A 22922-nucleotide genomic window follows, 5' to 3' on the forward strand; every position below is an offset into this window, starting at 1 on the left:
ACTAATTGCAGCCTGGGGGAGCTGGGCGAGCAGGCCGAGCTTGCTCAAGTGGGCAAGTCAGGCGGCGGGGCCACAGTGGGGTTGGCACTTACAGCTTGTGGGGCTGCTGCTGGAGCTAGGGTTCCTGTGGGATCACTAGGGAAGGAGCCACCTCTGGTAGCCGGTGGCAGTCTTCCCTGCTCCAGGAGCCTACCCTCCCCCGATTTGGCCCGCACGCGTCAGCCAGGTCAGGTGGAAATCTCCCCATTCAAACCAGCGCGGGCCAATCAGGGGCTGGCGCGCCCAGCCGGTCCAACGCGCGGTGTAGCCGGGCCCCGGATCCCGCCTACCCGGGAGGCGCTGGTGCGGTGGGGGAAAGCTGAGCCTGCTGCCCGGGTTACTGCACCCACACAACCACCGCCTTGGGGACAGGCCCTCCTGTCCCGGCGTCCGCCACAGGGACGCCATGGAGCGCTCCCTGCACCGCGTCTCCCTCGGGAGCCGGCGCGCCCACCCGACCTTGTCCTTCTATCTCACCACCTTTGGTAAGTGCCTCTGGGCCAGGCAGCGAACGGACTGCTTCCTTGGCAATCCAAGCCAGAAAGGAAAGCCCCTGCCGTGGCAGAGAGGCTGCGAGCAGGTGCTCTTCCCGTTTCGGCTACTTCTCTGGCCCCCTCCTCCAGGCCCGGCAGGTCAACGGACACCACCTGCTGCTCGCTGCCAGCTGCAGTCGGTTCTGCCTCACTTGGCTGCAATAATCGTGTCCCAGTTCATCTTTCAGAGGTCTGCCTTGTATCCACGGAGCGCCCCAGGTTAAATCAGGGTCTAGCATACTGTGTCAGCACAGCTCAATCACCTGACTCAGGGGTTAGTGATGGAAGGGTTAGCTTATGTGGCCTTGCCTTCGTGGGGTCCCCTCTGGAGGCTCTCAGTGGGGATGAGAGCTGTCTCTACTCCAAGACAGACCTTAGGAAAGCGTCAGGGGAACAGGAAGGGACCGTAGAGGCCCTACAAGCCCCAAAGTTGCAGACTCTCAGTTCTTCCAAAGCGCAGCTGGACAGTAGCTGTCCCTAAGGCCTGTGCAAGCCTGGTCTTCCAAGGAACTACAGAAAGGCTCGCACCCCTTCCCCAGATCACCACCCTGCACAGCTCTCCCTGTCAGGAGGGCTGTTCCCCCTCTGCAAAGCAGAGCCGCTGAGAGGAGATGTGGAGCGCAGGGGGCTTGCTAGCTGGCGCAAGCCTTCCCAGCACTGCTGTTTTAACTTTAATACTCGTCCTTTGTGAAGTTGGAGCGCGTACTGCAGCAGAGCCAGACTTCGCTTCAAAGGCAGGGCACACAAGGAGACAGGCCTTCCAGAAGGGTCCTTGGCTTCCCTGCCCTCCAGCTTGTCTGGCTCTTCAGTACTCACACACCTCTGGTCCCCAGGAGCAGGGGGAGTAATGGAAGGGCAGCGGGTCGATTCCTAGAGGTGGGCTGCAGTCTGGCAGCCTGGACTCCGCTGCTTCCGGTGCTGGAGGGTGAAAACAGAGGGACTCACTAGGCACGTGGCTTGTGCCAGTGTGTCAGCCGCATGGCTTCATTTAACCTGCCCAAGCCCTACAAGCCAACCCTATTAATTCCAGTGGGACGCAGGGCTCTCTGAGACAAAAGAGTTTTCCAGATAAGAGAGGGTCAGGGAGCTACAGCTTTCCCAGGTTCAAGTTTGAAAGCTAATAAAGACATTCTAGTTTCCATTCTTCTAGGTGTCTTCACCCGCTCCTTCCTAATTTTCACAAGATTCACATCATTCTGTGTGTTCAGTTTTGTGAAAAAGCCCTTTAGCTGCTATGATGTGAACGTTTCTTCACAGTCACTCTGAGTTCTTTTGTTCAACTAAACTCTTTTCCAGGCTGGGGCAGGGAAGGTCCAGTCCCGGAAGGGTGTGGCTTCTCCAGCCTGGCCCATAGCTTTTGGGTTGGGAATGATGGCTATCAAGTGGACCCATGGCTGCCACCTGAGTGTTCGGGAGGCAGGCAGGACCTGGGGAGGAAGGGGAGACGCCTGCTCTTTTTATGTGGTTTCTTCTTGGATCTTTTTGACAGTAATTTGAATGCTTGAAAAATGTTTCCTGCAATAGTGCTGTTTCCTGGGTTGCTATTTGCCACAGTGAGCTTATTGTTGGCTAGTAATTGTCACTGGGCATTGAATGCTCTTTGCTCATGGGTTCATGGTGACTCCTGTCAGTGATTACCAAACCAGATCGGAAGCATTTCTGGGCTTTTAGTTGTTGTGGTATTGGAGACTGAACCCAGGGCCACAGCACTAAGCAAATGTTCTACGCCGTTGGGTTATGTCCCACCCCTGAAAGCACACAGGATTCCAGGACCCAGAGAGTGTGACTGGATGATCATGAGTGGATCCTGAGGATCTAACCCTTAAAGACTTCCTAGAGGTATTTGAACATGATCCAGACTTGGAAGCAATGGATTCCAGGTCAGTTTTTGCAGCCAATGTGGGTTCCATTTGATGCAAATATCTTTGCTAAGTTTCTCAGTTCCCTGGCCTCTTCCCAACACAACAGGTAGCCCCTGGCCTTCAACAGTGGGCTTTACTTTGGGGGAACCCGGTGATGCTGCAGCAAACATTTAAAGGAGCTGGCCGCATCTCTGCAAACACAAGGAGAAAAGAATATTTCAATCAGAATTCCCTATGTGTCTCCGTCTCTGTCTCTCTCACACAAAGAGAGTGAGGGTCATGAGCACAACTTCTGTTCCCCAAGAAAGGCCAAATCCAGATAACACTCACTGACTGCCTCATTGCGTCCCTGGGACTTGGCTGACTTCAAGGGAAGGTATATACAAGCCGAGGCCAGGACCCGGGTCTGCCGTCTTTATTGTAATCTGGCGTAATTTGGAGAGGTTACAGGAGGTGTTCCTGGTTGTATCTTCCAGGGTCACGCCTCTCATTTTGACTAGGGTATCTGTTAATTGTTTGGTAAGAGCGCTGCTGAGATATAACCCATGTTCACAGTTCACTCACTGGAAACGTACAGCGTCACGATTTTGAGTATATCTGCAGAGCTATGCAACTACTGCTGTGGTCAACTTTAGAATATTTTCATCACCCTAGAAAGAGATACCGTAACTTTTAGCATTTTTTTTTCCAATTCCCAACCCTCCCTCATTCCCAGCCCAACCAATCACTGCTGCATTTTCTGCCTCAGTATGTACACGTTGTCGAGGGTGCATATGAATGGAAGCATGTGTGTTTCATATGAATGGAAGCATGTGTGTTCATATGAATGGAAGCATGTGTGTTCATATGAATGGAAGCACGTGTGTTTCATATGAATGGAAGCACATGTGTTTCATATGAATGGAAGCATGTGTGTTTCATATGAATGGAAGCATGTGTGGTTCATATGAATGGAAGCATGTGTGTTTCATATGAATGGAAGCATGTGTGTTTCATATGAATGGAAGCATGTGTGTTTTTCTATGAACGACTCCTTTCGCTTGTGTTTTCAAGGTAAGCTCATGTTGTCGTACATAGCAGTCTTCCATTTAAAAATATCTTTCACATGTACTTATTGTGTGTGTTCACATGTTCCATAGCACAAGTGTGGCGGTCCGAGCACAACCGGTGGAACAAGTTCCCTGTTTCTATCATGTGCGTCTTTGGCATGGTACATAACCCCAGCACAGGGAATGGGGTGTGACAAGGAGGCAAGAAGACCACTGGGCCTTGCTGGCTGTCACCTTAGCCAAAAAACCAAAAACCTCAATAAGACTGGCATGATCTGCCAGCACGCAGGCGGCAGAGACAGGCAGATCTCTGTGAATTTGAGGCCAGCCTGGTTTGCATAGCAAGTTCCAAGACAGCCAAGGCTACATACAGAAACCCTGTACCCTGTTTTAAACAAACACAACAGGACACAGAACCGCAACAAAATTGGCAAGCTCCAGATTCAGTGAGGGACTCTGTCTCATGGGAACAAGACAGGGAGCAATAAAAGTTGGCACTTTACATCTGCCTTCAGCCTCTGCATGTGCACACATAGGAGCACACACGTGGATCTACTACACACATATAAACAATATGATTTTCTTTTTAAAGGGAGCGACTAGAGAAATGTGTTTTCTTTCTGGACTTACTGATTTGCTTCCAATCTGCTACTTTGTCACCATCCACATGTTACACCTACTCGATTGCTGTAGCTTTGTTGTAAGTTTTGAAATCCCAAAGTATAAATCCTTTAATTTTATTCTTCAATATTATCTTGGCTGTTCTGGGTTCATGGAACTTCTGTTTGAATTTTAGGTACAATTTTTTTATATAGAAAAATCCGTTTCACAAAAATGTTGGATACTAGTAGAAAATCTTGAAAGGACGTCAGCTTTCTAGCCCCATCACCAACCTGCCTGGGTGGTCTCTGAGCAAGTTGTTGTCCTGCCTCGGGTATCTAGCATCCTAGAAATGCCAAGAGGCCAGGAGAGAGCACAGATTGCTATCTGATAGCAATATCAGATATCGGATGTGTTGTGAAATTGCTATGGGCATAGGTGATACCACCCACCTCTTGTCAGAAATGTCACGCCCACTGAACCTGAAAGCTGGCAGCTATGGAACAGTCTTAAGGCAGGCTCAGTCGAGAGGCACGCCTGAGCCTGGCTCATCAGAGGGAAGCATGCCTCTGAAGGCAGAGAGCGCTGTGAGGGATGGCACGCATTTGCTGGCCGTTTTCTTTTTCCATGTTTGTTGTGGTAGTGGTATTAACCAGGGCCCTGCTTCCTCGCTTTCTGCCTCTCTTTGAAACCACAGAGAAAAATGAATCCATTTCTGTACTGAGAATGCAGCTTGGGACTGATGCCCACCAGCTGCTCCCCACGCTGGGCAGAACAAGGTCAGTCTCTGAACCGGAGGCCTTTGACGTGCCCCTGCCAACTGCCACCAGCCCTCGTCTCCAGCCCTGTTGCCCCAAGCCTGGCAGACTCATTAGACTTGGCTCAGGAAACCCATCCATTTCTCCAGAGCTTATAATTTGCTGGGCAGAGTCCTCAGCGTTGATTTGTTTTCCTGTCATTTGTACTCCATCTGCTTGGGAATATTGAGAAATTCCTCAGTGTGGCTGTTGCTAGCTCCTTGTTCTTTTTCAGTTCTTCCATGTAAGCCTTTTTTTCTTTTTAAAGAAAACTGAGATATATGGCACACATGCATAAAAAATTCCCATATTTATATAAAGTATATATGGACAGATGCACACAAACACACTTTGCTCCTTATACCTGGCCAGTACATAAAATCCCCAGTCCTATTTTTACTAAGATAAGCTATTACTACATCATATATCTCAGTCAGGCCTCAAATTTACAATTCTCCTGCCTCTGCCTCCTGAATACTGGGATTACAGGCAGGTGCCACCGAGCCCAGCTTTGGCAATGTTTCCGTTGTTTACTTTGTGGTTTGGTCAGAGACCACTCTCTGCACCCTTGAGGTCTTTGCAATTCATTGAGGTGTGTGCTTGCTGGCCCAGCAGACCGTCACGTACTCTAAGAGACTCGTGTGTCCTTGAAGAGAATCTGGCAATCCGCGGGTACAGTATTCTCCTCCTGTGTCAGCTCTGGTGAGGCTTGCTCATCATGTTGCCCCAGTATCTGCATCTTTGTTATTTTCTCTATCTGTTTATTCTGTCAGTTACCAAGAGAAGGATGTCACTTTCCTATTGTAGTTATAAACTTGTCAGTCTCTTGTCATCATCAGTGCCAGCCTTTTCCTCAAATATTTTGAAGTTACATTATGAATATACAGATTTATAAATATCATTTTTCTGGAGAGTAGTGACTTTTATGAACTCTTTGGCTGTTATAAGCCTTCTCTTTATTTCTAGTAAAGATACCGTTCACATTTCCTGGACTGACGTAGCTTCCCAGGTCAGCCTTTGCCTGGCATGCCTTTTTCAATTCATTGTCTTTCCATACCATGTCCTCTTCTTCCTCTTCCTCTTCCTCTTCTTCTTTTGGTTTTTCCAGACAGGGTTTCTCTGTGTAGCCTTGGCTGTCCTAGACCCACTTTGTTCAAGGCTGGCCTTGAACTCACAGAGATCTGCCTGCTTCTGCCTCCCCAAATGCTGGGATTACAAGTGTGCCCCACCATGCCGGGTTTGTGCTTTCATTCTTTAGGTGTTTAGAGTCTGCTGCAGAAGGCAGGCACGTAGATGTTATCTTTTCTCATCTATCAGGGCTTTAAAAAAATGTCTTTTCTTTTGCTCACCAGGTGCCAGGGCCACCAGCAGCCCAAGCCAGCCTTTCATTTTGTAGACAGTGTCTCACTGCGTTACCCAGATTGGGTGTCAAATTGCTACACAGCCCTGGCTGAGCTTGAACTTATGACAGGTGCATTTGCATGCCTGGCTCTTGGGATCATCTTGATTCAGTGTTAGGGACTGTGACTATTGAAAATGAGCTGCCGTTCTTTGAGGATCTGTGAGAGGATCTGTGTCTGGTTGTAATTTACCCTATTCCAAGGGAGCACCCCTTTAGGGTCACAGTGCAAAAAGCAAAGGTTCAAAAGAACCTCATCTTTTATTCCATGGGTTCTGGTTTCCTTGTCACCAGAATTCAGAGACACCTCAATAGGAAGTTGGTCTAGGAAAACTCGAGGCTTCCACAGACCTGCACTCACCACCCTACACCCTGCCCTGTTCTGTGCATCCTGTTTCGGAAAGGGTGCTTTTAAATATTTTTGCCTAGCTTTTGTTTTGTTTTGTTTTTGCATGCATGTAGTGTGTGTGCATGGGCCCAAATTTGACATTGGTTGTCTTTCTCAGTTGCTCTCTACTTAATCGGGGCAAGATCTTTGGCTGAACCAAAAGCACACAGAATTTAGTTAGTCTAGCTAGCTAGCTTGCCAGGGGAAATTCTGTCTTTGCCTCCCAAGTGCTGGGATTCCAGACGGCAGTTCATGCCTGCTTGGCATTTTATGTGGGTTCTGGGCTCCGAACTCCAGTTCTGATGCTCGGGCAACTTAGTGCTTTTTCCATGGAGCTATCTCCTCAGCCTCTCTGTCAGCACTTTATTAAGAGAATCAGGCCTCAAGATACAAAAAGTCTTCCAGTCTTTGTTAAATAGTATCTCTTAGCACTGTTTTTTTTTTTTTTTTTCCCAATTTTTAAAACTGAAAAATACTCTCGGAATTGAGATCAGACTTAATTGTCCAAATTGTAGAGGCAATTTATCCCAGTGTTTATTAGCTAAACTGGACAACTTCTATCTCTGTGTGTGTGTGTGTGTGTGTGTGTGTGTGTGTGTGTGTGTGAGAGAGAGAGAGAGAGAGAGAGAGAGAGAGAGAGAGAGAGAGCTGGGAGTTTGGAAGTGGCGGAGAGGAATGGTTTTTCTCAGGGTTTTTCACAGGGCGTGCAGCCAAGATGTTATTCAGGGACTCTGTTATCTGATGGTATTATGGGCCTGGAGTTTCCTCTAGGAGAGGGCTTGTCCATGTGACTCCTGGTAGGAGGCCTCCGCTCCCTGCTACCCATTGTTAGGAGGCATCTGTCTTTCATCACTTTGTCCTCTTCTTAGGGCTGCTTGAGTCTGCACAGGCCAGAGGCAGCTGGCTCCCTCCTGCAAGCCATGCAAATGTGACAGTGAGCAAGAACTTCGGGAAAGGACAGAGGAGTAAATTGCTTCTCCAACATGAGATTTTCTGATAGTTTGAAAAAAGTTTTAAATTTCGTTTATTATTACTATTGTGTGTGTGCAGGTATGGTGTGGTGTGTGTGTGAGGCAGAGAGAGACTGAGGAGGCCTGCCACAGCGTATGTGTAGAGGTCAGAGGATGATCTTCAGAAGCTGGTTCTCTCCTTTCACTGTGCGTTCTGGGGACTGAACTCAGGTCGTCAGCCTTGCTTGCTGAGCAGTTTTACTCACTGAGCCATGCTGATGGCCATCTGATAAGCATATTTATTATTTATGTGTTATTCAGTTTATTTATTCTGTTGATCGTCCTGCCCTCTTCTTCCATCTTCCTGCTCTTCCCCTTTTGCTCCTGCGTCCTTCCATCCCTAGTCACATGGATCCTACTACCTGTCCCACCCCCACCTTCTATTCTTTCTTATGGTTCTTGTTCCAGTCCTATGACCTAAATCCACACACATGCTCACATATATTCATATGTATGTGTGTGCGCGCACACCCACACCCACACACACACAGGCCTTGAGAGCCAGGTTCTGCATACGGGAAGGAATGAGTCTTTCTGTAGAATGATTTCCTGATCCGTCCATTTTCTTGCAGTTTTCATAATTTCATTTTTCTTTCTGGTTGAGTGCAATTGTATTTTGCACTTGTGCCCTGTTTTCAGTGTCTATTCCTCTCCGGGTCGACATCTAGGCTGATTTCATTTCCTTGCTACTGTGAATAGAGCAACATAAACACGTGCAAGTGTGCCTTTGGTAGGAAGCGGAGTCCTTGGGTGTATGCCTAGAAGTGCTACAGTGCTCGTCTGGTTGGTCTATTGTTAACTTTGTCAGAAACCTCTTTGCTGCTCTCTGTAATGGCTGTACTGCTCTACACTCCCACCAGCGTGACTAAAGGTCCCTCTTTCCTTCCATCTCTGCCAGCATTTGTTTCCTTTTTTTCTTACTTTAGCTATTCTCCTTTATATTGATTAATTTTCTCATCAGCCAACTTCGTACATGTGTATAATGCATTCTGACTGGTCTCACTTCCAACCTTCTAAAATCTTTCTTCCATTTATCAGTTCATCTCTACCATCCCTGTTCTTCTCCCAGGTTCAGAACTTTCGGTTTTGAGACTCATCTAGTTTAACCAGGGCCATCTGTGTGACCTCTGGGTTGGAACTGTCTGCTGGAACCTGGTGGGGTCACCGATGGTACAACTGAAGGCACTGACTTCCCCTCTCCCCAAATCTATCACAGCAAGTAGTTCTGCAGTGAAGGGTAGGGTCTCCTGAGCCCCTGCTGAGGGCCTCACTCTACTTGGATCTGGTGCAGGCATCCACAGCTACCGTGCGTTTAGGATAGTAATGATCGCATAATTGCCCAGAAGATGGCATTTCACAGACCTCCTCCCCATCTTCTGGCTTTTATTTTCTTTCCACCCTCTCTTCCAAAATAGTCCAGGCCAGGCCAGGGCTATTACACAGAGAAACCGTTTTCAAAACACAACAACAACAAAAAGAAATTCATTTGCTTAGCCGTGTTTGAATCCTAGGGTTTGATCTCCAGTACCAAAAATATAAATAAAACAAACCCTCCTAAAGCCAAACAAGTAAAAACAACAACAATTAAAAAAACACACCAAAACAAACCAAGCAACAACAACAACAAAAACCAAAAAACAAACAAACAACCAAAAAAAGAGCAATAGAACAAAGTAAAACCAGGAACAAACAAATGAGGAGATTCCTCCGAAGAGGTGTAATTGGGCTATAACTAGAGAGATAAATAATAAATGTTGAGACATTCAAATAAGGAGAGATTTGAACATCTGTACATGGCTAACAGAAATGCAAAAGGCACTGCCACTTGGGAAGAGAGTCTGGTAGGTTTTTTAAAAGTTAAGACAGAGTTAATATTTGACCTAGCAATTCCCCTCCCCTCTTATATGTAAGAGAAATGACAATGTCCTTACAAATATGTGTGGGGGCTTATATGTTGGTCACAAAACAATAGTATATAAATGCTCACAGTAGCAATAATTATAGTAACTTCAAAATGGAAATACCCAAATACTTATTGTAAAATGAAAGGATAAAGAAAATGTGGTATATCCATATAATAGAATATTATTGGGCCAGAAAAAGGAATGAGTTATTGATACATATTACAACATAGATAAATTTTGGAAACATGGTAAGTTATAGTAGAAACTTTGGTTTCTTTAAAAGGTCAGTTATGTTATGTAAATATGATTTTGTTTTAATCCCAAGTGTGGGATATGGAGCTGCTTTTAGTTTGTCCACAGTTGGTAACAGCCTTGTGTGGCTTGGAGAGGGGTGTGGTCTTTGTCAGCTCCAGTTAGTTTGATTCTGAGGACTCTGAGAGGGTATAAATACCAGAGTACAGAGAGGAGAAGGTTATGCTTCAGGGAGATGGTCAGAATGCTTCAAGAGATGTTCCGAGAAGGAAGAAGGCTGCTGCTGTGTTTGCTGTTTGCTGGACTGCTGGATATCCTGATGACTGATATTGGTATTGTCCCAAAGAACCCAGTGATTCTAAACAGCTGGAAATAGCTAAAGGGAATTCCGCCCTCTCTCCCCTCTAACCCTTTTTTTTCCCTCCTACCTACTGTTGAGGGGTTCGTGGAAGGAAAGTAGAGGTATAAGAAACCAAAATAAATAGAGTTAAAAAGTAGCACTACAGCAAGTGAAAAGAAACCAGTTATAAAAGCACCTATGTTGTAAGATTTTATTTATATGAACTATTAGAAATGGCAGATCCACTGAAACAGAAGGAGAATAGTTGGTTGACAGGGCCTGGAGGGAAGAAAGCAATCGAGGGTGATTGCTAATGAGTTCGAAATTTCTTCCAGGAGATGGAAAATGTTTTAAGTAGGTAGGAGTGCTCGGCTACCCCATTCCATGTTAAAAGTGTTAAAGAATGATGCGTTACATGTAGAGCTTGCCCACGTGATTCCATAGAAGAACCAACTTGGCTATGCAAGCAGGAAATGGTTGGCATGTGGGCAATCAGACTCCGGGCATCCATTCATTAAAAAACAAGGAAAGAAAAAGAAAAGGGACCTTTAATGCCTAGTGTGTTCTGTTCTTCCAAGTCACCTGTTGTCACTTCTACCACTTTCAATTAGAAGTAACTAAGTCCACTCCACAGTGGAGCGGATGAACTAGTCTCTACTTTTAAAAAAACGTATGTGTGCATGTATAACGGGCATTGCATCCGAGAGCATGTGCCTGGAGAAGCCAGAAGAAGGTGATGGATCCCACGAAGTTGCTTCCAATTTGAGTTTCCTGCTGTGGGTCCTGGACGTGAAACTCAGACCCTCCGTGAGAGCAGTATGTGCTTACAATCCTCCAGCCACGGCTCTGATTCTAAGCTCAACTTCTTGACAGGAGGGAGCACCAGAGGCCTTGTACACAGATGCTGAACCAACCACAGTAGATGCCCGGGGTCTGATTGTCACACGCCAACCACTTGCTGCTTGCACAGCCTGGATGTCCGGTTTTCGCTTCCACTTAGCTTGCCTAGCGAGGATTCAGAACAGTAACTATTCTATGGCGTTACCCTGAGGAATAAAAGCAACGAGAAGCATTTAGTGAAGCTCTGGGCACCCTGCGAACATCTAGCCTTCTCCCCGGTGGCTCGGACACTTGGGGGGGGTCATGTCGTTGCCTCTGGGGTGTTGGATCTGAGCCCTGCAGGATCAAAGGCTTTGCTGGGAATGTGGCTCAGCTAAGGATGGATGTCGATGGTGGTATATCAGAGATTGTAATTCACTGACTTTCCAGGAAGAGCTGAGAATCCCTTCCAAATGTCCCACAGGAACTGAAATCATCTGGAGACCTGAAAGCCAGTTTATGAGTTTGTGCTCGAAAGACTGGAAGACTCCTCTGGCTAGCGCAGTGTTTCTGGAAGGAAAAGCAGCTTGGGACATCAGTCAGCATTAGACATGGGACAGGAAGCAGAGAGTCACACAAAGCAAGTGGACCTATGGCAATTTTTATCTCCATTCAACAACGCTGCTGCTTTATCTTCAGCCCTCCCTCTGGGGCTTTAGCCTTCACCAGAAAGGAACTGGATGAACCTGCAGGGAACTCAAGAGTCTTCCACCCAGCAGACACTGGAATTTAAGGATAAAGAGCCGTGTGGCTCCCAGGCCTGACACCTTGCCTATCATTTATCAGAGAACAGAGAGCAGAGCTGCCTAACTTCCCTCGTCCTCTCTGAGTCTGGACCAGGGCTCCTGTGAGTAAATTCAACTGCCCGTGGTCCCCTGCTGAGTAAGTCCTGAAGGACAGACTTTCTCTGGCAGCTCTTTGTGTGCGCTGTACAGCAAGCCTGTACCTCTCAGTCTGCTGCTTAACAGAATTGGGGTTTGTTGCTCTGTCTGAACTTTTTAAGCTCCCCCCTTTAGCATTATCCCAGCCTATGGGGTCCTGTCTGTTCTTGCTTTGGCTCTGGGCCATGGGTCCCCAGTTCATCCTCACAGGCTCTTTGGGCACCCACTACCAGGATCCTTTGCAGATAGAAAAGGTATCAACTACAGTCCCGTGGTAACTGTCCTTTCAGGTCCTCACTCCCACACAACCTTGCGGTGATGACTTCAGCCCTTAGCCTCAACACTTCAAGGCACTTGGCACTCTCTCAGGCCACACCCCGAGTGCAAGGATGAAGTAGGACTATTGCAAAGGACAAAAATGAAGGGGGCCATATCTTGCTTGCTTTTTTCTCAGATCAGCTGAAGACTCAGGGTTGATCTGTCTTCTCTTTCCCTAGTGGTTCATTTCTTTAGACTAGATGCCTTTTGGAACCCGCCATCTCTTTCACACTCTCTTGGCTTCCTTCATTTTAAATTATTTTTTATGTATTATTGTTGTTGTGTAATGTGTGCATGTGGGTATGAGTGTAAGTGAGTGGGTACCATAGCATGGGTGTGACAGCTTGTGGAGAGTTTGTTCCTTCCTCCTACCATGGGCTCTGTGTATCAGACTCAAGCTGTCAGGCTTATACAGCAAGTGCTTTTGCCTCTTGCTGATCCATCTAGCTGGCCTTTTCTTGGCTTTTTTTTTTTTTTTAAGATAGGGTCTCTCTACATACCTCTGTCTGTCCTGGAACTCACTATATAGACCAGGCTGGCCTCGAACTCAGAGATCCACCTGCCTCTGTCTCCTGAGTGCTGGATTAAAAGCATGTGCTACGATGCCCATTCCCCTTCTTGGTTTCTTGAGTTAAGGTGTGGTACACTGTCCTGTAAGGAGGAGGTGCTGGGGGGCAGGGCACGACTGTGGATTCCAGCAGACTTGCACAGGAAGGAGTGCAGAATTGGGCTGAGTTTTGTTTCCAGTCCTGGATACTTTAGATCCAAGTCACTGTCTATGTATGACTAGTCACCAGTGAGGAGTAACATGGCTTGAGGGTCCCTGTGCGTTGGACATTTGATAGCGGAGCTGATAGGGAAGACAGGGGAGGAGGTGTCGCTTATTCTTGATCTAAACCTCCTCCGTGAGCCTAGGCGGCCTGACCAGGAGCCTGTCTGGCTGCTTGGTTTGGTCTCTGCTACTACCTGGGAAAGGCCCCCGGGCTCTCTGTGAGTAGACCCCCTTGGCAGGTCTTGTAGTCTCTGAGCCAATCTTTGACCTAGACAGTGGTTCTCAACCTGTGGGTTGCAACTACTTTGACAAATTTCTAGCTCCAAAAAATGACTTACATTGCAAGTCATAACAATAGGAAAAATTATAGTTATGAAGTAGCAATGAAGATAATTTTTTTTTTGATTGGGGGTCACCACAACATGAGAAACTGTACTAAAGGGTTACAGCATTAGGAAGGTTGAGAACCACTGACCTACGACCTTTCTCCGCTTCAGCTCCAGCTTTGGCCTGGCCCATACCCCTGTCCGGCCTATCGGGCTAGGAGCCTGCTGCAGCAGAAGCCTGTGCGCTCAGATCTGCCCTGCCTCTCACAGGCTTGACCAGTGGAGCTGGTGATTTTTGTGCGTGGGGACATGCCTCCGTTTCTAGGAAGGCTGTTGTTTGGTGCTATGCAGTTAGCAGTCCCAAGGGCCTGCTTTGCAGATTGGAGTGTGTTTGGGCCAGAGTTGACATTGCACTGGCAGCGGTTTCAGCAACAAATAACATTTCATGCTAAACCTAGATGCCACTGGGTTGGTGAGGTCTATCCCATGACTTGTAGCCATGTCTGTTTCAAAGCTTCCTCTCCCACCCCACCATGTAGCAGACATGGGATCTGCAGCAGATTTCTAGGCACAATGGAGCCTCAGAGTAGCAATTTTAGGGACGTTGAGATAGCCATCCCTTGGGTTCCCATGCTCCCTTTCATCCCAGTACCTCATCACCCTCCAGTATCATCTGATCACAGCCTGGAGTGCAGGAACCCCATCGTTAGCCCGCCTCCCAGCTGTGGACATTGTGCTCCTGGGAGAGAAGCGGCCAGCGGGCTTGAACTAGACTGGGCCTCCTGGCCTTCTGAGGCCTGCAACCTGGTGAGGAGAACAGCAAGAATTCTGATGGGTGGAGGCTGGATTCTGTGCAGTTTGTGGATTGAGCGTGAGGATTGAGGCATTTCGATTACTGGAATGTAATATTGGGGGCCTCATGCAGAATTTCAAGATGCAGGACTCCTTTCTTTTTGCTCCCCGAAGGCTGCCTGCTTGTCTTCTAGTCAGTAAAGAAGCCCAAGTCTCAGGAATCAGCCCAGTTTTGGAGGGCACACACAGAGATGAACAGCTGGGATAGTGACAAGGTATCTCACCGTGCCTGAGGAATGGCTGAATGACTCTGGGCATCAGGTCTAAAGGAGACAGCCTACAGGTGGCAGGACCAAATCAGGTTAATGGAAGTTACCAACTATCCATTTAGATAGAGCATCAAACAGAACGTACTCTCATCATGGAAGAGGACTTCCCTCACTGGAGGGGACAGCTAGGCAGGGACAGCTAGGCAGGGCTCATTTATGAATCAGACATAGGTTCCTGGCCCTGCTCTCTGGCCTATCAGCTTATGTCCCTGCGTGGATAGAATCCTGTGGCTGCCTGAGGTTTCAAGGAGACTGCTGGACTCAGAAATTTTTATGTCTGGCAAGTGATGGATGTAGCTGTCTGTGAGGAGGACTTGACTTTTTGTCTGGTTTGGTTTTGAATATCTCTCTCTCTCTCTCTCTCTCTCTCTCTCTCTCTCTGTGTGTGTGTGTGTAGGTACCATAAGTGTGGGAGTAGAGTAAAGGCACACATGTGTAGAGGTCAGAAGACAACCTTGGATATTGGTCCTTGATTCCATTTTACTTGAAGCACAGACTGTTCCTGTGCTGGATAGTTTTATGTCAACTTGGTACAAACTGTAGTTATCTGAGAGGAGGGACCCTCAACTGAGAAAAAGCCTTCATAAGATTGAGCTTCAGGCAAACTTGGAGGGCATTTTCTTACTTAGTGATTGATGGGGAAGGGACAAGCCTAGTGGGTGGGGCTAGCTCTAGGCTGGTGGTTCTGGGTTCTACAGGAAAGCAGCCTGAGCAAACCATGAGGAGCAAGCCAGTGAGCAGCACCCTCCATGGCATCTGTATGGACTACTGCCTCCAGATTCCTGCCCCAACTTCCTTCAGTAATGGACTACAATGTGGAAGTGCAATTCAAATAAAGCCTTTCCTCCTCCAATGACTTTTGGTCATGGTGTTTCACTACAGCAATGGTAACCCTCATTAGGAAGACACTTGTCTTCCAATGCATTCACCCCATTAGTTGGCCCTCAGGCTTCTGGGGACTGGGTCTCCACTCCTGACTCCCATGAGAGAGTGGGGATCACTGACGCAGAACTGTGCTAGGTGTGATGTGGGTCCGAGCCCAAGTTCTCACACTTGCATGTAAGTGCTTTACCAGGAAGCCATTTCTCCATCTTAAGCTGAAGTCTCAGTTTATTTTTCTTTCATTTAAATAAAAACAGGAGAAGCCAGAATCAAACAACCACTCCACTCAGGTCCCCATTCTTCACCTGCTTCCCAGCCCAGGTCACTCATCATCTTTCCCTTCCCTTCTTTGATTTTTCTCCTTTCCTCCATTCCTTTTATCTCTTCTCTCTCTCTCTCTCTCTCTCTCTCTCTCTCTCTCTCTCTCTCTCTGGAGTTGGACTCAGGACCTTGCATGTGTGCTGGGCAAGCACTGTAGATTGAGCTACATCGTGGTCTTTTTTTTTTTTTTTGGTTGACAGGATCGTGCTATTAGCTATGGCTGGCCTTGAACTGGAGATCCTCCTGCCTCTGCCTCCTGAGTGTTGCGCTTTTAGTTATAGGAGTGTTGTTGCTCACGGATGCATTCATGTTGCTAAAACAGCAGGAGCTGGAAAACGGCATAACTTACAATTCTTAACTACTTCCATCCAATTCCCACTCTCTTCCCTTCAGGCAATTCTATTTTTAATTTGATGTATTTTTTTTTTAACATTCATGCACACACACAAGGTGTTTTCCTTTGAAATTTGTCCTTTTTAAAATCTTGTTGGGGGTGAACCATGATGGTTCAGTGGTTAAGATCACTTGCTGTTCTTTCAGAGGACCTGGCTTTGGTTCCCAGCACCCACAAGGTGTCTCACAGCCCTGTGGAATTCCAGTTCAGGGTGATCAGAGCTTTTTGACCTTCAGTGCCACCAGACATGCACGAGCAGCACAGACATGCATGCAGATAAAACAAACACACACATTAAATAATCTGAAAACAGACAAATAACTAACTTGTCGATAATATACCTGCCCCAGGCCACATAGAACCAGACCACACCATTGCCCAGTATAGCTATCAATTGTTTATTTATTTATTATTGTTATTATTATTGGGTTTTTAGACACAGGGCTTCTCTGTATAGCCCTGGCTGTTCTGGACTCACTTTGTAGACCAGGTTGGTCTCAAATTCACAAAGATCTGCCTGCCTCTGCCTCCCTTGTGCTTGGATTAAAGGCATGCACCACCACATCTGTCTATAATTTTATAGGCAGCACCTCAGGGGTTCCCATGTTGTCTTTTTTCTTCTTTTCCAGCAGCCTGTGCGCATATGTGGGTAGTTCGTTTCTGATGGGAACCTAGCTGAAGGATACACACACACACATAAATTCCAGTGGCTATTACCAGCATTGGCAATATTACCTCCTTGCGGCAGAGTATGACAGAGTCTTGAATCCTAGTCCTTTGCCAGTGTGGACACTGTCCACTCTTGTCTGGGCTGCCTCATGCAGGTGTGAGCTCCCCATCACCAGAATGGCATCAGTCTGGCTGGAGTCACCTCGGAAGGAAGGCACTCCTAATGGGGAGAGGACACAGAACCAGGTGGCTTCCAGTCAGATAATGCACGTCTCTGGATGATGCCACATGAACAGAAAGAGCTCCCTTATCACCGTTGTTCGGTCTCCCCAGCAGGGAGCAGAAGTGAAGGTGTTTCTTTTATTGTTTCCTTAGGTCAACTGAAGCTGTCCATTAAAGTCCAGGATCGGGTTCTGCTGCTACACAGTGAGTATGCTGTGCCGGCTCACCAAGGGAGAGGACGGGCAGTCCCGTCCTCCTTTCCTAGAGCAGTCTGCCGTCTGTCCACCGACAAAGTGGGTGCTCGCTCGGAGCTCCTTCTGTAGACCCAGCCTCTGTCCTCACTCTGCAACGTCTGGAGTTTGTCTGCTAGACCTGTAGTCTCAGCAGGCTGGCGTTGCCTCTGGATATCTAAGTTACACTCAGGCCAGGCACAGCAGGGGCCATAGAAAAGCCTTCCTAGCTTCCCTGCTGGTTCTCTCTCTCTGCCTCTCTCATTATTTCGTTTATTCACACACTGATGGGCAGCGCAGGGTTATGGTGAAGGCCATCGATTTCGGAGACAGGCCACTAGAATCTGGGTTCTGGCTCCCAGGCTTTGCTCACTAAGTAAACTTGAGAAGCTCAGTTTTCTCCTCACGCGGTGCCGGAAACACCGACCGTCTCATGGGTTGTTTCAAGGACTGCTTGAGTTGTATCGGTAGAGAAAGCATCCAGCTCACAGCAGAGATGTCGGGAGGATGACTTGGAAAGCCATGAACTGCAGTTAGGGGAGAGCACTGCCTCTTGCTAAGGGCTACTGACAGCAAGGAGAAGTACTTCCCTGTGTCCAACTGGTGCTGTGGGCTGCCAGGGGGGATGTGACTTGCCCACTTAATCCCTTTGTCCTTCCTCCCACCCAGCATGTGGGGATTGCCACACTTCGTTGTGGCCCTTGATGTTTGGACTCTTCAGGTTAGCTTGGAAGGCCCCACCTGTCTCTTTAGGCTTCCTCTCCATCCCCATTCTATCCACAACAATATATTCCTCCTCAGGAATAGATACTCCACAGGAGTGTTTGTTGGTGCCTGTGCAACTGTCTTCTTTTTGCTAGCTCCCTCCTTTGACCCTTTCCTCCCTCTGATTCTGCAAAAACTGTGGCTACCAGGGATGTCAATGGGCCTCAGGAAGGAAGGTTGGCTTTTGCTCACCCCACCTCTGGCTCAGGAGTCATTCCTTGCCCTTAACCCACCTTCAGGGGCTGTTTGTTGCCCCCTGTTTTGGGTCCTCATCGTAGCCTGAGGTTTGGTCACTCCACCATGACAGGAGTACAGTGAGGGTGTGGTCAGGGCTACCTATTGCCCATCAGCTGTCAGGAAGACCCAGGAGGTCACCAGGCCTGGCTCCTTCCCACGAAAGCCACACCCTAGAGGGGAGGGATATGCTCTCAGAGAACAGTAGCTAGGATACAGGACAGAGAACAGCAGGCGCCTGGGCCTTTTGCTCCTGGCCTTAAGGGGCCCAATGTGAAGTTCCCAAGGACCAAAAGAGGGGTGTTCTGTTTCTGCCAGGCTCACTCTCCAGCTGTGCAAACAGTTTTTGCAAAATGCATCTTGGCCCTCGCCACACCATTTGTCCCGTGTAGTTTGCTTTGGCTTTCCCCCAGCCTTAGCTCTTCGTCCCTTCCAGCCTGGCTTCCCAGGCCTCATGCCCGAGACTGCTGAGGCTCTATGTGAGCCAAACTCCAGAGCCCAACCAAACAAAACACAAAGAAAAAACAAGAGATCTGGGTTCTGTAAGACCTATTACCAGATTGCTGTGGACATCAGGCAAGAGCCGTTCTTACATTCATGGAAAGCACTTGCCCCATTCCTTCCTTCCTGTCTGTTTGCCTGCCTATCTATCTGTCTATCTATCTATCTATCTATCTATCTATCTATCTATCTATCTATCCATCTATCTATCTATCTATCTATCTATCTATCTATCTATCTATCTATCATCATCATTTTCTGTTTTGTTGTTAATGCTGGGTATCAAATTGGGGGCCTCATACATGCTAGGCAAACACTCTACTAACTGGACCCCTACCCAGCCCTTATTCATTCTTTTTATTTAGCAAACATTTTTATAAAACAGTTACTTATTGGCCAGGCAGTCTACTACCTGCTTTAGAAACATTCTTTTATTTTAAAAGCGTAAGTGTCACTTGAGCATCGCCCTGAGCTATTGGAGGTATGGAGCCGTCCATCTGGTAACACCAGAATTACTTGTTCTCACACGCATGGTTAGTGAATGGTGCAGCTGGTGTTATGCGGGGTCTGCTTGCCTTTGGACTCCGAGCTTGTGACTATTCTGGGATACCGCATAGCACAGTGCCCCACGCAGCCTGGGCTCCTATCCCTGGAGGCCGTCCTGGGAGGTAGAGAGAGCACTGGACTGGGAGTCAAGGGACATAGGTTCTATTTAACTGTCATTTCCACTGCTCTGTGAGTCTGCACAAGCTCCTTATGTTTTTGGGTCATTCTGGCAGCCACATCTCTCTCAGTCAGTGATGGCTTAGACTGAGTACACTGTAAATTGCCCTCCAGCACTCCCCACTCTATACCCTGGTGAGGGCTGTCAGAAAATGGGGTGAGGGGAGTGGCAAGACACCAGACAGAGAGGGGGTAACAACCATCAATTAGCATGTCAAAGAGACCAGGGGTCAGGGTCAGAAGCCTACTGCTCACAGATACGCCTTATATTTTCATATCTTCCCACTAATGAGAGCAAGCCTGTGCTGAAATACGTGTGTATCCCCATTCATCCACCCTAACCTCTCAATTCTCTTTTAGTTATAGAAGGCAAAAGCCTGATGAGCAAAGTGCCTGGCATCTGTGATCCATATGTGAAGGTATGTGATGGGGCTAGAGGCAGGTGTGGGGCACTGAGGAGCTCTGTGCCTGCGTGGAGGCTCGAGGTCCACGCACACCTGTGGGTTTGGGGTCTGAGGTAGTGGGTATTTGTGAGGCTCTGTGTTGGCCTAGACTCTTGTTTTTTGACTGACATATTCCCTAGGGCTTTGGGCTTTATGCTAGACTCTTAAAGGTGATCTCGGTGATCCACACAGTCAATACTGACCATGCTGGTGACCAAAATACAAGCTTTCTTATGGACAACAGCACCTTCACCCTCTTCCCCACCAAAGTAGAGGCAGAACATTCAGGCTCAGGCAGGAGAGTGGAAGGGGGTTCCCTGAGGGCTAAAAGGTCTTTCTACGCTAGACGCTGGCAGGGAATCCAGAGTGGTGAAGGATCCAGGAAGGCAAAGGCCAGGGACATCCCAGCTTGTGGCAACCGAGACGCAGGCTTGATGCTCTCTTCCCTCTCCTTCCTGAAGCCCTTCCTACCAAGAGCTGGGGAAAGGCTTCATAGGAACAGGCTAGAGGCCTGCGGCGGGGGGGGGGGGGGGGGGAAGGAAAGAAGGTGCTATAGAGGAACAGGGCCTTGGGGCCTCTTCGGGGAGGGAACAGAGTGCCCAGGAGCTCCTGGGGTCTTAGAAGGGAGGAGGCCTTTGGCTTTGGTGAGAACTTTCTGGTGGGGGAAGGGTAGAGATGATACAGTTTTGCCCTTTCTATTGCTGCCTGCTTGGAACTACCACTTTGACCGCTGCCCTGGTTTCTGTTCCACTGGCCACAGGCTCCTTGCTTGTGATGGGACTCCACTCTGTCCTCTTTACAGGCTGATCTGAAGGACCCCGGGAAGCTTTTAGTTTGGAGCAGTGCAGCGCTATCTGTCTGTTCACAGCTGGCTGCTCAGAGCTGGCTGCAGGGTCTGGTGGCTGTGTGGCTCAGCAATCACCTAATGCTTTCACTTTCTCCAACTCAAGGTTTCTTTGATCCCCAAAGACAACCAGATAAGCTCCCAGAGAACACAGACCATCCTAGACTGCAGAGACCCACCTTTCAACGAGCGCTTCTTCATGTAAGAGTCGGGAGCAGCGCCGCCCTTGAGAGCAGAGGAAGGGAGGGTTTGTCTGGAAATTTCTGTTTGCCAGATCTAGACACAGATCTAAGCAGAAAAATAGCGACTTCTGAAGGATTCCTTTGTTTTCTCATCCCCAGTGTCCTTGCATCCCTGGCCTGGGCCCAGCCTCGAGGCCTGCTGTGATAATGTCTCACTTGGCTGGCTCTCCTAACTGCTTAGGGCTAGCTTAGGGCTGCCTTCCCCACCTCCCACCTCACCCCCCAAAAAAATAACCCGCTTCCCACTGCCTCTGGCCAAGTTTTCACCTTCAATAGAAGGAATTTTCCAGGCTGAGGGGAGGTATTACCTGCTCCCCCCCCCATTTAAAATCATTAACCTCGCTGAGCCCCAGCTTCCTCATTTGTAGAACAGAGTTAATAACAGTTTCTGCTCAGGGAGCTGAGGACTCTTAGGTGGGGAGTGGGGCAGCGCCCGTCAGAGTGGGAGCTGCTGCTGTTGTTACTGCTATTATTTCCATCCCTGGTGTCTGGATACGCTGGGGCCAATGGGAAGGTCATGGGCATTTAGTCTTTTCCTGTTAGTGAGAAGGAATCATAATATTTTGGCTTTCTTTTGCATATTATGCAAAATTGGACAATACAGGTGAACAAAAGGAAGACGATAGAAAATACTCAGAGCCCTCCTACTCACATAGATATGACTTGCTGCATTTCTAATCAGTTCCCTTCATTCGTGTGGGCGTGAACCTCCGTGTGTGTTTACCACACAGGCCTGTCTTATAGTGGTGTTGTGGTTTTTTAATATTTACTTTTGATATATTTTTTAGTTAAGCAGCAGTTATTCCTAAACCTGCTGTATATCCAAATCACCACACAGAGACTAAGATTTATTTAATTAACCTAGAGCACAATGCTGGGCAATGATTACTCCATCCTAAACCTCCAAACCTGCATAGTTTCCTACCATTCAGATTTCAGCCATTATACTTGCTCTTAGTCATATCTTAGGTCTGGTCCATCTCTCCTCCAGATTCTCCCCTCCTCCCTCCTGTTTCATCTCTCTTCCCTCCAGACCAGGATGTCCCACCCTATCCTCTCCATTGCTCACACTGGCTGGTTGTTTTAAGGCAGTAGCAGAGAACAAATGGTGGCGTGTTTACACAAACTTGAGACAGGTGATGTTTAGAATAAGCATCACAATGCAGTGTCTGGGGTAGAGAACTCAGCGTTTGAAAGAACAAGGATCAATTGTATACATTCCAAAAGAATATATTATACCAACACAGTGCTGTGTCCTAGCCTCCTTGTTGTCCTTAACAATGCAGTATAAACGCTCACTCTGTGGACTCATCTTCCACGCCGTGGCACTTCATTCAGCCAGTGCTGCGGATTCCTTCCCAGCTGTGGTAAACTGTAGCCAGCTCTGCGAGCCTGGCCTGTCGCCGGGCCCTCCTAACGCTCTGGTGGTTTGCTTTGCTTCCTAGTCCTGTCCCAAAGGAGGAGGATCAGAAGCGGCTTCTGGTGACCGTGTGGAACGGAGCTGTTGGGACCAGGTGAGGAGACCTGCTGAGCTGGACTCAGAACCTTCTCTGGGTTAGGGGTGCCGACACACAGCAGGGACTTGCTTCATGCCTTTGGGATAAATGAGTTACCGAGGCTGGCACGCCAGGTCCCTATCACATGGAGGTGATGACACAGGAGACACCAAGACACCGTTGTCAGTGAACATTTGCTGAGCTCTTGGTATCAAGGCAGGGCTTCAGCCTCCAGGGATGCCAAGTAGCATACAAGAAGACTCTGCTTTGAAAGTGCCCACTGTCCAGGAAGAGACAGTGGGCATGGTCTGGAGATAAATTACAGTGGCAGCGTGCATGTAACCCGGTTCCATAGGACTGTAATCACTGGGCCTGCTTTGCTTTGAGTCACCGCTGTCCTTAGTGCCCAGGACACACATGCCGAATGAGTACCTCACAAAAGCAATGGGATGAATGAAAAAGAGAGCAAGTGTGGGAAGGTGACTC

The 22922-nt window shown here is 48.0% G+C and overlaps 1 protein-coding gene across 3 annotated transcripts in view; it reads left to right on the top strand.

The window, feature by feature from the left end:
* Positions 1 to 352: 352 nt before the first annotated feature.
* The window catches only part of Rgs3 (regulator of G protein signaling 3), a 116154-nt gene continuing 93584 nt past the window's right edge, over positions 353 to 22922 (top strand). For 2 of the 3 annotated variants that reach the window (XM_060381167.1, XM_060381168.1), the window contains exons 1-5: positions 369 to 524; positions 17112 to 17162; positions 19772 to 19830; positions 20805 to 20899; positions 22386 to 22454. In XM_060381167.1, coding sequence (XP_060237150.1) covers positions 446 to 524; positions 17112 to 17162; positions 19772 to 19830; positions 20805 to 20899; positions 22386 to 22454 — 353 coding nt within the window. In that variant the 5' untranslated portion in view covers positions 369 to 445. Of the gene's footprint in view, positions 525 to 17111; positions 17163 to 19771; positions 19831 to 20804; positions 20900 to 22385; positions 22455 to 22922 lie in introns of all 3 variants that reach the window. The other variant, XM_060381172.1, reaches the window with a different exon arrangement.

Source organism: Meriones unguiculatus, chromosome 3 (genome assembly GCF_030254825.1).
Source record: "Meriones unguiculatus strain TT.TT164.6M chromosome 3, Bangor_MerUng_6.1, whole genome shotgun sequence".
Taxonomy (NCBI): domain Eukaryota; kingdom Metazoa; phylum Chordata; class Mammalia; order Rodentia; family Muridae; genus Meriones; species Meriones unguiculatus.